The 15,144-nt window shown below is 35.0% G+C and overlaps 1 protein-coding gene across 1 annotated transcript in view; it reads left to right on the plus strand.

Annotated features, from left to right (window-relative positions):
* The window catches only part of MSH4 (mutS homolog 4), a gene marked incomplete at both ends in the record, with an annotated part of 63,877 nt that extends 52,049 nt beyond the window's left edge, over positions 1 to 11,828 (plus strand). The window contains 3 exon segments of the mRNA XM_080690372.1: positions 2,923 to 3,097; positions 4,475 to 4,563; positions 11,637 to 11,828. Coding sequence (XP_080546498.1) covers positions 2,923 to 3,097; positions 4,475 to 4,563; positions 11,637 to 11,828 — 456 coding nt within the window.
* Between the last annotated feature and the right edge of the window lie 3,316 nt (positions 11,829 to 15,144).

Consider the following 15,144-nt stretch of genomic DNA (forward strand, 5'->3'; position numbering starts at 1 on the left):
ATCCATGGATGTGGAACCCACAGATATGGGGGGGGTGACTGTACTGTTAAATCTTATTCCTGAATCTCCCCAAAGGGGCCTTCACCAGAATAATTGTAATGTGGAAAAGAAATCACCAGATTTTGTAAAGACTACTGGATACTGGCTTTGAGCTGACTCCAATTCCAGGAGACTATGACACTGTTGGGAGATGGTGGAAATTTTAGTAGGTTGGGCCTAGTGGAAGGAAGTTAGGTAGTTGGGATTTTGCTGCTAAAAGAGATGTTGAAATCCTGGTCTCTTCTGTCTTTCTTTTTGCTTTCTGACCAAGAGGTGAATATTTTTTCTCTGCTAAATGCTTCCACCATGAAGCACTGCTTTGCAACAGACCCAAAAGCAACAGGGCAACCAATTATAGATTGAAACTTCCAAAACTGTGAGCAAAAAATAAATGATTCCTCTTTATAAACTTATTATCTCAGTCACTTTGTTAGAGTAGTCAGAAGCTAACACTCTCTACCTAGGAACATAGTAAGCCAAAAGCAGTACAACATTCTTGGAAGGCTTGCAGTTCCACTGGTTCCACTTCAACAAGCACTTGAAGAATGCAGGACTGGTAATTCCCACCACATCTCATTTTAATTAGCCTATTTGTCTTATGTAGAAGACAGATGTAACTTGAAGAATGACAGTAGAGTATCGTAAGCTTAACCAGGTTGTGACTCCAATTGCAGCTGCTCTATCAGATCTGGTTTTATTATGTGAGAAAATTGACACATCCTTTGGTAGCTATTGCACATCTACTAATGTGGAAAATGCCTTTTCTCCATCAATAAGACTGCCAGAATCAGTTTGTCTTCAGCTGATAAGGCCAGCAATATACTTTCACTGTTCTACCTCAGAATTATGTCTCTTCTTCAGTCCTGTTAAAATTTAGTTTATAATAATCTTGGCCCCTTTTCCCTTCCACAAGATAACACAATGGTCCATTACATTGATGGCATGCCAATTGGACATAGTGAACAAGAAATATCAATGTTTCCAGATTTACTAGTAAAACATTTGCATGCTAGAGAGTGGGAAATAAATTTGACAAAAATTCTCTGTGAAATTATTAGGGGTCCAGTGGCATGGAGCATGTTGAGATAGGTGAAAGATTGCATCAGGTACCTCCTACAATGAAAAAAAGAAATAACAAAAGAAAGACTTTGTATTTGGGATACAGCATATTCCTTATTTGGGTGTATGATCTACCAGAACTATTGGTGCTTGCAGTGTCCATGGCAGATAGGGATGCACATACCCCTATTGGTCTGTTTCTTTGGAGAACCTTAATACAGTATTTGTTTCTGTGGTATTCTGTAATAATTAAGAATAGTGCTTTTAGTAATATTTTTGAACATCTTTTTGTAGTATAATTTAGTAAACATGTAATACTACTACTACTTGTAAGGAGCTTAAAGTTAATTAGTTTTCTAGCCTATTATACTTGGTTTTTAGCATAAAGTTTGTAAAATATAGGCCCTGAATAATTATTATTTGTTAAATTGAATTAATCTGAAACAATTTATAAAATTACAATAATAGATTGGTTTGATATATAATTTTTTTTTGGTAGTACTGGGGATTGAACCCAGGAGCATTCTACCTCTGAGCTACACCCCCATGCCTATTTTTTCTTCTTTATTTGGAAACAGGGTCTTAGTAAGTTGCAGAGAACTTCAGTAGGTAGCTGAGGCTGGCCACAAACTTATATCCTCCTGTTTCAGCCTCCCAAGTACTGGTATTACAAGCATATATCACTACACCCAGCTCCAATGTATAATTTTTAAGAACATTATTGTTATTGAACAGGGTCCATATCTTCTAAATAGTTTATTCCAGAGATCAAGGTCAGTCTTGCTCCTTTATATCAGTTATGTCTCATTAGAACTCACTCCAAGAGACCAGCATTAATTCCTTTCAAGAGCAGTGCCTCTGTAACCTACTTTCCACTAAGCTGTACTCCTCAAAGTTTCCATCATTTCTGAACATTGCCATCTTGAAGACCAAGCTTACAACAATTAACTCATGGGAGACACATATAAACTATATCCAAACCACAGCAAGTGGGTAGTTGAGATAAAAAGAAAAATACTATGTTCAGAAACCTTTCCTCCCTTGCTACCTGTCTTCCAAGGTTGTGCAATTTTGCCAAATATTTTTATTGTCTTAATATTTGATTTTCTGCTGATCATCTGTTTAGTTACTCACTGGTAATGTCTTAAAACATATTCATTTGTTCAGATCTCTATTTGCTTCAGAAAAACTAAAAACTTTGGGATTCAGGAAAGCTGCTAAAATCTTTTCACTCTGGGTTTGATCTCTAATACTGCAAAAAGCCAAACCAAAAAACAAAACAAAACAAAAAACCCCAACAAAACAATTACAAAAACCACTAAACTGGAAATTTAAAAAACTAAGGGAACTGATTGATTCCAGTTTCCAAAAGCTGGTTATAGGGAGGGAAGCTTCTGGAAGCTATTTTCAAAGTAAAGTTTTTAAAAGTAAAAAAATTATGATTCTATCATGTATGGGTTATAATAAGTGATTACTTCAGTTAATAGTTTTGTTTTTGGTAAACCTTATCTTTTCAATATCTTCAAATGAATTTTTTATATTTTACTTTAGGATTTGTTCTTTTTTCCACTATGTAACACATGTGTATATGTGTAAACATAATGAAGACATTTCTTCATTGAATATAAAATTTCAGACACTTTAAAATAAATTGATCATTTTAGTATCCAAGTTATTAGTTTTATTACCTACATCTTTGCTGTGCTAGTTAGAAAATTAAAGGTTCATGTTTTAACTACTTAAAACAGAATTAAAGTTAAATTAAAACAGAATTTCCCAGTTAATTAAAAAAGCATTAATATTATTGTCTTTTATATATTCTAGGCATTTACATTGTTTGCCACACATTTCCTGGAACTATGCCATATAGATGTTGTGTATCCTAATGTAGAAAACATGCATTTTGAAGTTGAGCATGTAAAGAATACTTCAAGAAATAAAGAGGCAATTCTGTATACTTATAAACTTTCTAAAGGACTCACCGAAGAAAAAAATTATGGTATTGCATACAGAAATTATACCACATTGAAATACTACTTATTTTCCTAAGACAAACTTTTCTCTCCCCTTCTCTTGGCTATCAATCCAAACAACTTTCCCTCTTACATTTTGAGTGTTTATATGTTTGTAGACTATATTTCTAATGTCAAATTCAGTATATACATATGTATATATTTATATGTATGTATATATCTTACTTTTTAACTTTTATGAGCCAATATGTAGAAATACAGTGATACATGAAAGCCATAGAAGTATTAGTTTTTTCCCTCAGAAAAGTATAACTTGGTTTATATTTGAAAGTTATATATAAATTGAAACCTGAATATTTTGTATACATTCTTTCAGTAGCAGGATAATTCTCTTTTTATCATTTGCAAAGTACTTGATAATTAAATATAAAATCTTTAAAAGGAAGGTATTACCAAACTTTATGATATTCTTAAACTTCATCAGATACTTTCTATGTAAATTACTGTGACATATAAAATCATCACAGATTCAGACTATTCAAATTGATTCATACATATAAAGTTTCAAAAATCATTTTAGCTGTGAATATGAACCCTGTGAAGAAAATTAAAACATCTTTATTTTACTGTTTGAAATGGGAAATCAGATAGAAAGCTTATTTATATCACATGTTTAATCTCTATAAGCCTCAATTTCATTATTTATAAAATAGGAATAATTTTCCATTTATTTGAAGTCAAGAAGACTTAACAAATTATTAAAAGTGATATTAAGCATAACTTAGTACCTCGCAATTAGTAACCCTTCAATAAATGTTGGCATTGCTTTCACTGCTTCCAAAGCAATAAATATAATAAATTGTTGGCACATAGAAGAAAGCCTACATGGCATTTATACAATAAAATCAGGCTCTAAAAACATAAGAACAATAGTTGATATTTTGAATCTGCATAATAGTCACCTGTCATTTCTATCTTCTGAAAAAATTCACTCTCATTGATCTGTTACAGGAATGTTCAGCTGTAGCGTTAATTCTGACTAGATGTTCTCTTCTTCTGAAAACTTCATATATCCTTTCACCTTCTACTAACCTATTGTATTTGTAATTGGAACTTTAATATTATTTCTTAATTTTCTTTTTTCCTTGCTGCTGTCTTGGAGGTATATTGAGCAGTAATTGATATTGTAATTTGCCTTACATGTATTGGACAAGGTGTTAAATCTAATAATTGATAAATTGTCATCCAGAACTTTAGAATTCGATTTTGAAAATTGTTGAGTAATATAGAAATGTTTGTAGTAAGGAAATTTAAATATGTGGAGAAAAGATTAATATTATTTAAGACAAACATAAAATGCCACAAATAATGATACTGAAGCCAGTTTTTAAATATCATTTTAGGATTAAAAGCTGCAGAGGCATCATCACTTCCACAGTCTATTGTGTTGGATGCCAAAGAAATCACAACTCAAATTACAAGACAGATTTTGGTAAAATATATTTTAGCAATAAGAATTGTTTTTTAAAGAAAATATTTTTAGTATACATTTTTATTATGGCTTGATTTATATAGTAATAATGATACTTAAAATACCTAAAATATAAAACTTAATTTCAAAGCAAAAGCAAATCCTTTTTTACTTCTCAAAGCTTTTTTTTTTTTGTGGTACTGGGGTTTCTGGAAGCCCTTCTACCTCTGGGCTACACTCCCAGACCTATATTTACATTTTTATTTGGAAACAGAGTCTCCTAAGCCAGTGCGCGCTGCTGGTTTTGAACCTGCACTATCCTCCTGTCTCTGCCTCCCAAGCGTGGGGATTACAAGTGTGCGCCACCACGCCTGGCTTTTTTTTTTTTTCCCTCAGTACTTGGGATGTGGGGATAGAACCCAGGGGCATTCTACCACCGAGATACACCCCCAGCTCTATTTTTTGTTCTTTATTTTGAAACAGGGTCTCACTGTGTTGCAAAGGGCCTCACTAAGTAGCTGAGGCTGGCCACAAACCCAGATCCTCCTGTCTTAGCCTCCCAAATGCTGGGATTACAAGCGTGCACCACTATGCCTGGCTTCTCAAAGCTTTTTTGATGTGGCCTTTTTATAACTTCTCCTTGCAAACCAGCTAATAAAACTGGAGACAAAAATTAAAACATTTCAGTGCCCACAATAATTATTGCTAAATAATTTTATGATGAGAAACTTTATTTAAAATGGGTATTAAAACTAAAAATCACCATGTATAACATTTGTATATTTCTCACAGTTTTCAAAGCTCTTCTACAATTATCATATGTCTCATAACTCTTTATGAAGTAGCTAAGTCTTTATGATAAATGATAAGAAGTAAGGTAGAAGGTCCTTACTATATCTAATTATATTTGTTATAATTAGATATAGTCCTAATTATATCTATTGACTCAAGATACCCAGTAGTGGTATAGCTGATCGAATGGTGGATCCATTTCTAGTTTTCTAAGCAATCGCCATATTGGTCTCCCTGGTGGCTGCACTCCCACTAACAGTGTAGAGAAGTTCCTTTTTACCCATATCCTCACTAACAGTTATTATTATTTGACTTCTTGATGATTGCTACTTTGATTGAAGTTACATGGAATCTGAATGTAGTTTTGATTTTAATCTTCCTGATTGCTGATAATGAACATTTTTTTTCATGTATCTATTAGTCATTTGTATCTCTTCTTTTGTGAAGTGTTTATTCAACTCAGTTGCTCATTTCTTTATTGGGTTATTGTTTTTCTTGTGTGAAGTCTTTTAAGTTCTTTGTATATTCTGGATATTAGCCCTATATCAGAGAGGAATAGCTAGTAAAGATCTCCCATTCTGTAGGCTTTCACTTTGACTCTTGATGATTTCTTTTGATGTTATATATGCTTAGGAATTTTTTCCATGTTTTTGAGTTTATTTGAGTATAAATTCTCAAGATAGTTGCTATGATCCTCCAAATTTATCCACTGTCTATAGTAATGTCTCCTTTTCCATTTATGGTTTTATTTTTTTATTATTTTTTAACAATTTTTTTATTGAACATAAATAGTATACATTTAAACTATATTTGGTGCCCTCTTCCCCCCACCCCTGTTTTCCTTTCCCCCCTTCCACCATCCATTTATGGTTTTAATAACTTGGGTTGATTCTCTCTTTCTTTTGGTCAGGTTGGCTAGGAGTTTGTTGATTTTGTTAATCTTTCTAAAGAACCAGCTTTTTTGTTTTGTTAATGCTTAATATTTTTTATTCTCTATTTCATTGATTTCTGCTCTGATTTTAATTATTTTCTTCTGGCTTTGGGATTAAACTGTCCCTATTTTTCTAGGTCCTTGAGATGTCTCATTAGGTTGTTTATTTTGCAACTTTTTGTTCTTCTTATATGGGCACTAAGTGCTATAAATTTTCCTTTTAACACCACCTTCAAAGTGTTCCATAGATTTTTGGTATGTTGTATCCTAATTTTCATTTAATTTCAGGAATTTTTTTATTTCCCCATTTATTTTTGTTCTGATCCACTCCTCATTCAAAAGTGTATCATTCAGTCTTCATGTATTTGTGTAATTTTTTTGGTTATTGTGTTGTTGACTTCATATTGAAAATCAGGATATGGAATTCTCTTTCTTGCATTTTTTTTGTAGATCAGTATTGACAGTCTACCTTGTTGATGTGTTGTGGGAATTTATTGTTTCCTCACTGTTCCTTGTTCTCATATTTTCAAAGTTTCTGTTCTCTTGGCATCTTCTTTCTCTTTGTGTGTGAGTCATTGTTGATAGGTGCTGCTCCAGATCACTGTTGGACTAGATGGTTCCAGCTGCCGCTCACACTTTGATACTACCCTTAAAGACTGTGTCTTCTATCATCCCACTGATGTTCTACCTGTAGCTTGTCAATACTGGATTGCTATGGGATTCCTTCTGCCCACTGTTGTCATGGTGTTGATAAGTTTGAGGTGTTAAGTTCAGGTATTTTATCTGTCACCACATTTATAGAGAGTCAACTCAGAGGTGTGAGCAGAAAAGTTTGTGACCTATGCATTTTTAAACTTCAGTGTGTGGGCTGTTGAGAGTTTTTTTTCTATCAACTGTGGTTAGTTTATCTTTAGTTCTGGCACTTCTTTCCTGTGACTCATGTATCTGATCCAATCTTAGCTGTAAAGATTTAAAGGTGTCCACAGGTATATAGAAGGGGAGGTTGTGTTGTATTCAGTGTTGAAGGTTGGGTGGAGGGGGGAGGAGCTGGAGTGATGAGTGCAGAAATAGGGTAAAGTAGAGGGTAGGATAAAGCTGAATAAGAGCTTAAGTATAGTAAGGTAATAGATGGCAGAGATGAGAGATACTGAATATATAAGAGGACTCTTGTAGTCAATGTATTTAGTGATATGAAATGATATGAAATGGATTGAATATAGGACAAAAATATTTGGGAAGGAAGAGAGTACATAGGAAAGAGGAAGGAAGCTTGTAAAAGGAATGGGGAAGAGAAAAAAACAAACATTCAGAAAATAATCAACCAACCAAACAACAACAACAAATAAAAATCTACAATCATGCAAAATATACAAGTACAAAGGCAAGTTGGCCTCTGCAGTCCTCCTTGGTCTGTGTGGATACTTTCAGCTGTTTAATATCTACTAGCTATAGTAGGCTTTTGAGCATGTTCTAAGAGCTTTCATTTGCTCAGTAACCTATAATAGTGATGTCCATTTGTAGCCTCACTTTTGGGTCTTCTGCAATGATTAGGACCCTTAGCTGGTGTCTTTCTGTCAGAGCCAGCACTGAGGTACCTGCACTCAGCTGGCGCCTCTTACTGTTGCACACTTAAGTCTTCAGGTGGCAGGTGTCACTGGAAATGGACCCCACGTAAGCAATGGGATCCACATTTTTCACAGGCGCTGTACCTGTGCCTGTGCCTTTTCTCTCCCCATACTAATGGCAGGTGTTCAGGGTAATCTTGAGGCGACCTTCAGTGACCCTGTGCAGGTACTGCATCCTGGACACTATGGGCCTCTTCCAAGCCTCTGCTGTGTTTGGTAAAAACAACAACAACAACAACAACAGCTGCTGCTGCTACTACTACTACTGCTACTACTACTACTACTACTACTACTACTTCTACTTCTTCTTCTTCTCCTCCTCCTCCACCTTCTTCTCCTTCTTTTCTTCTTCCTCTACCTAGGGGTATTCTACCTTTGAGCTATCCCCTTATCTCTATTTTTTATTCTTTATTTTGAAACGGGATCTGATTAATTTGAGGGGGGCCTCACTAAGTAGCTGAGGCTGGTCATGAACCTGTAATCCTCCTGACTCAGCCTCTGAAGTACTGAGATTACATGCCATGCATGCATTACCATGGTAGCTTCTGACCTCAGGGGTGGAATGTCAAGTTTTAGCCCACCAGGGTCCCTGAGGCTTCATTGGGTAATCTCCAAATGCCCAATTTTATTTAAGCCCTTTTTGAGCTGAGCTGAAAGTAAGTCTCCCTTCCTCTTAGAATTTTGTACTTTCTTATAGGACTTTTCATAACTATGATAATAAATCATTTATAAAGAAACCTTTCTTACTAAAGAACTGTAAGCACCTTGAGCTCTGAAATTATGTCAGGTGTGCATTTCTGTCTTCCCCATGGACATATAACACAACTTTTGGGGCCTTGGCACACAAATGAAATAGATGCCCAATATCTATTACTTAAATAATAAACTAATTGGTAATTGATGTATCAAATAAATATATGGATGAATATATAACAACCATATTCTACCTCATGGAATTTTACTAATTTTTTCTATAGTGAAAGTAGAAAAATATTTATAATTGATTTTGATTGAGAGTTGAGGGGATTGTATTTCTGGGAGGCTCATTAAGACTTTAATTAATAGTTGAGATTAAGCTAGGCATGGTGGCACATACTTGTAATCCCAGTACTTGGGAGGATGTGACAGGATAATCAGAAGTTCAAGCCTACCTCTACAATTTAGTGAGGCTATCATTAAACTAGTGAGACCCTGTTTCCAAATAAGAAATAAAATTAGTCTGGGGAATAGTTCAGATGTAGAATGCCTCTGGGTTCAATCTCCAGTACCAATAAAAAGTTAGGATTGAAAATGTTGAGCTGGGCGTGGTGGCACACACTTGTAATCCCAGCATTTGGGAGGCTGAGACAGGAGGATTGAGCAGTTTTGAAGCCAGCATCAGCTACTCAGTGAGACCCTGTTTCAAAATAAAGAAGAAAAAAATAGGGCTGGGAGTGTTGCTCAGAGGTAGAATGAATGTCCATGAGTTCCAGCCCCAGTACCTAAAAAAAAAAAGAAAGAAAGAAAGAAAGAAAGAAAGAAAGAAAGAAAGAAAGAAAGAAAAGAAAATATTGTCCATCAAAAAAAAAAAAAAAGAAAAAGGTGTCCATCAGCAGATGAATGGATTATAAAATTGTGGGAAATACACACAATGGGATTCTAATCAGCAGTTATGAAAAATAAAATTACATCATTGCAAGAAAATGGAAGGACCTGGAAAACATTATGTTAATCGAGACTGTCCAATCACAGAAGGAAAAGGTTCATATATATTTTTTAATATGCACAAGCTAAGGAGTAATTGGGATACTCGAGAAACTCCAGATAATGGAGTATAAACCTTAGTGGAGCCAGGGAGGAGGTCTAAGGAAAGGGAAGGAGGAAGACTGAGGTTAATTAATAGAAATCCTACCATGGACTATGCATATATATGTGAATATACTAGCATCAGTATCAGTACTCTGTATTGGGATGGGGAGAAATGGGGAGACAGGGAAGGGGGCTCACCAAGTACTGAATGCATGTATGTCATTGTCAACTTTATGATGTGAGACTATAATGTACCAATAAAAGCACATTAAAAATGTAAGAAAATTAAAATAAAAACCTCAAAAAGAGAAAATGCTGATTGCTCCATCTAGAATTATGAATTTTCTTGCTATATTCTCATCGTGAAGGACTCAAGGACCGAATATCTGAAGGCTTTCTACATTTTAAAATATTTATTTATTTATTTATTTATTTATTTATTTATTTTTTAGTGGAGATTGAGCCCAGGGGCATTCTACTTCTGAGATACACTCATAGCCTGATTTTATTTTTTATTTTGAAAAGGGTCTCACTAGGTTGATCAAATTCTCAGTACTCAGCTGAGGCTTGTTTGTGTCGTGTCTTCAAACCTATGATCCTCTTCAGTCTTCCAAATACTGGGATTACAAGCATGTACCACTGCACCTGGCCACATTCTATTTTATTTATTTTATTTTTTTTGCACTACTAGGGATTGAACTCAGGCGCACTCCAAACTACTCCAGTCCTATTGTTTTATTCTTTATTTTGAAACAATCTCAAAAAATTGTGGAGTACCTCACTAAGTAGCCGAATCTGGTCATGAACTTGCGATCCTCCTGTCTCAGCTTCCCAAGTACTGAGATTACAAGTGTGTGCCACCATTCCTGGCTCACATTCCCATTTTATTTTTTACTTTTTATTTCTTATTTTTTAATTAATTAATTAATTAATTTTTTGTGTGTGACTGGGGTTCCTGGAAACCCTGCTACCTTTAGGCTATACTCCCAGACCTATTTTTATGCTTCTTTTTTTTTTATTTGGAAACAGGGTCTCTTAAACCAGTGTGGTTGGCTTTGAACCTGCGTGATCCTCCTGTCTCTGCCTCCCAAGCGCAGGGATTACAAATGTGCGCCACCAGGCCCGGCTCACATTCCCATTTTAAATATTATTTCTTGGATATCTTTAAGTATATTTTGCTAGGAATTAAGGCATAGACTGGATACAGTGGTGTAGGCAGGTAATCCCAGCACTTGGGAGGCTGAGACAGGAGAATTGCAGGTTCAAGGCCTGCACAAAGTAACTTAGTAAGAACTGGTTTCAAAACAAACAAACAAAAAAAATGACTGGGAATGTAACTCAATGATACAATGCCCCTGAGTTCAATCCTGAGTAGTACAGGAGGTAAAAAAAGAATCAAGGTATAGTTTCAAATAGCTAATTGCTTATTTTTAAAATATACATTTCCTTTTAAGCAATGTTTTCTTTTAGATTCCAACAACTTCTACATATGAAATCTCTTTAGGACAAGCAATTTTTTGATGACTCATTCTACTAGTTTATCAGGGAATTAAAATGGTAGCAGACTAGTATTCTTGGGCAACATATAAAATTATCATTACTACATAGCAATAATTAGTGCTGTTTTCCTATATCTTTTTAGTGAAAAAGTAAACTATCTTTGTTAGATTTTTTATTACTTCTTGTGTTGAGAATATGACACATTTAACAGAATTTCATCGTATTGAAAATGATTTTTAAAGACATAAGTGCCTCATCTTAAAGTAGGAAATGCTAATGAGAAATGTTATTCTCTAAAATAGTATTTTTAAATTTTTCCTTGCATATATTTGCTAGTTAAGTGAAACTTATTAACCATTGAATTTCATATTTCTCTGAAAGAAGATAGAATAGTGCCAAAGTATGATTTAAATAAAAATTATAGTATTATTATTTTAATTTATATATTTTAATGACAGCAAAACCAAAGGAGTACTCCTGAGATGGAGAGACAGAGAGCTGTGTATCATCTAGCCACTAGACTTGTTCAAACTGCTCGAAACTCGCAATTGGATCCAGACAGTTTACGAATGTATTTAAGTAATCTTAAGAAGAAGTACGAAGAAGATTTTTCTAGGACTGAAGAAGTTTCAGAAAAGACTGAAGAATAATAACAAGTCACATATTATACTAATGAATAATATATCTTAACATAAAAAAACTTGAATTCAAAAGAAAATATTTGCTACATCTTATATTTTACATCTTATATTTTGGAAATTACATTATATTAATATCATAATTTTATCTATGTATTCTACATGAAAAATTGTATTATAATTTAAGAACTATTTAAATGAATGTTTTTTTAGAGAAAAGTATAATGCATGCTTTCTCATTTATAAAAGTTGCCTTAAGTATTAAGTTTATATATATTATTACAAATTATGGTTTAGAATATTATTATAAATACATTAGCTTCAAAAATCTTTTCTTTATACGTCTAGAAATTTTATTTAAGATTTTCTATTACATTTTTTCCTGAAGTAATAATATTCTATGAGTTAGTAATTTTTAATTTTGAAGTATCTACAAATTTTAATCTTAAATAAGTAAATATCAGTCTCCATAATCCATTGAAGCAAGATGATCCCAGAAGCCCAAAAGTAAAATAGCTACCGTGGGCCGTGTCCAGCCATGACCCCATTTCTTACTGTGATCTCTCAAGGAGCCACTGTGAAGGAATCTCAAACACCAGCTATATAAAACCCTGGACGCGGCTAGATTTTTGTCCACAAGTACAGGGAGTTCTTGGATGGTGACTTGTCAGACTCAAAGATTGTTAGCTCCTTTGGTGGTTTGGATCTGATTTGTTGGTTTGGACTTTTGACTGTGTGTGTGTGTGTGTGTTACTCTTTGTTTGGGTTTGTTATTTTTGTACTTTCATTTGTTGGTTTGTTTCTGTAGCTAGCATCTTTAGTTGCTGTTGTAGCTTTCAATGGACAGTGATGAGAGAGAGAGAGAGAGAGAGAGAGAGAGAGAGAGAGAGAGAGAGAGAGAGAGGAGAGAGAGAGGAGAGAGAGAGAGTGTGAGTGAGTAGTGAGGCAAATCCAGGTCTCTCACTTAACTCTCCTTGTGAGGATGCCAGTAAGGGCCTTTATAAAATCCTGTGGGACATTGAGAAGGGCCAGGTCAAACTGCTATATCCTCGCCAGGATTGAGGTGGCCATGAAGAGAATGCCTAAGGACAGGTTTTTATTTCCCCTCATTCTATCTGACATGGATATATTGAGGACAGTGGAGCACTTGAATGTGGTCCAGCTGATTCAGATTGTAGACATGGCCAACAATGTCTATCTGGTGATAGAGCCTGTGTGCACTCTCCAGTTCTGCATCCTGGAGCTGTACTAGCCCCAAAGATTTACTCTGGACGCAACCACATAGTTCTAGTGAATAAGAAGAAGAGGGGCCAAGGATTATTTAACATCAAAGTGTCTTCACTGAAAGCACACCACTAAGATGGACAAAACTAACTCCTTATACTCTGATGTCAGCCAGCCCAGCTTGGACTCAGCTGCAGGAAGGATATGCAAGCTGCATGGGGCTTCTCCACAGGGCTTGCATTCAAAGACCATTTGGAGCCTTCTGGACATGTAGGGGCCCCTGTGCCCACCTGGGAGCAACTTCAGAAACTTTTTCCTGGGAAATTTCCCCCTGCCCTGAGATGGTTATTAATATATTTATTGATTATAAATATTAAAATTGATGATCCTTTTTGTTTTACCATTCTTTGACTGTATTGTTGTACCCACTTGCAAACTGCAACAAAACTCCAGTGCCAGCAGATAACAGTGGAGGCTGAACCTTGCTAAGGATCTTTGAGCAGAGCCTGAACAAATCTGTGGGTTCAGACAAGTACAAAAGAAATCATCCTGAGCAGGAATGGGGCAAGGGTTCTGTGTGGATTTCAATATAAGTCTCCAAAGAAACTATATCCAACAAAAAATCTGTCAATCAACAGAAATTGGCTAGCTGTAACTCAGAGGTCTCACTGCTGCCTCTAGGCTTAATGTGTAGTCTGGCATGCAGTGTCCTTTTACAAAATTATTCTTCAACATGCAATGTAATCTCACATATAATAAGGTTCACAGGAATTAAAGAGAATGTTGGCAGTTTTAATCAGCTCTATTTTTTTAAATTTACTGAGCATGATACTTAAGTCAACCACCTGTAGATCCAATCATGATATGCATTGAGAATATAATGTTCTAAACATTTCGATCAGTACATCTTCCAGAATTACATGTCCTAGCTCAGGTCTGTCCAGTAGACTGATTAAAATATGAAAAGGTTTCAGATCCTGCATTAGAATGTTCTCTTCTCCAAAGCTGTTTACTTGTAAGAATCCCACCATAGCCTGAACCAACAATTCTTTTGAAAAGTTAGTAAAATAGTGGCATGTCCTTAGGGTTACTGTGCCTTGTGTTTCTGGGTCCTATAACACCATTGTTATCAAAACCAAAAAGCCATGCATGTTCCTGATAGGTTCAGGAACATAATCCTCCTTAATACTACATGAAGGGCAGCTTACAAGATCCTGATTGTATCTGATCGATTAGCCTGACTCATGTTGAATGGAAAACAATATCAGGTCTAGTGTACTGCTTTGTACAAGTACACTGGAGTCCTGCACCAAGTACTTACTGCTTCTACCATTAGCTCAATATAGTTGATCTTCCATAGAAACCTCCCTGTTCAAATGGAAGAGACTATATGAGCCAGAGGAAAGCCAATAATTTCTTAATTAATAGTCTCAAATTCTAACACTAGATGCTTCTGAAGTTTAATGAAATTATACTGGGAATTTTAAAAATATTTTTTGAACACTCAGTTCAAAAGAGTAAAAGTAACATTTTGTAGCATGGAGAGTAATACTGGAAGGGGGAGTCATTACCAATCCTTTCAGTTTTACAGATATCAGGAGTCTAATTTTCTACTCAATGATTTCTTCCTTTTTTTTTCTAATTTCCTTCTTTAGCTATGTTTATTAGGGAAATAAACGACAGTAAAAAGGAGATGTTGATTTATTTCTTTTAGTTGCTGATTCACAAAGAAGCACTTTATAGAACTGTCTTATTATAGGCATGTGGCTTATTACCACTATTCAGAGTTTACCCAAAGGTCACTCTTGTTTCATAAATAGGAAAAAGAAATCAGAAGACCACCAATTATTCAATACTGTCTACTCAAGCATCTTATTTTTACAAATTCCACCTCAACAGATGACTTAGTCATATGATCCCAGTTCAAAAGCCTAACATATAGAAATTATTTGGGGGGGGGTATCTGTGTTAGTCAGCTTTCTATTGCTGTGACAGAGTACCTAAGAAAAATAAACTTAGGAAAAGTTTCTTTTGGCTCATAGTTCCAGAGGGCTCAATTTCTGGTCATCTGGCTCCATTGCTATGGGCTTGTGGTAAGGCAGAA

This window comes from Muscardinus avellanarius (genome assembly GCF_963383645.1).
Source record: "Muscardinus avellanarius genome assembly, chromosome: 3".
Lineage (NCBI taxonomy): Eukaryota > Metazoa > Chordata > Mammalia > Rodentia > Gliridae > Muscardinus > Muscardinus avellanarius.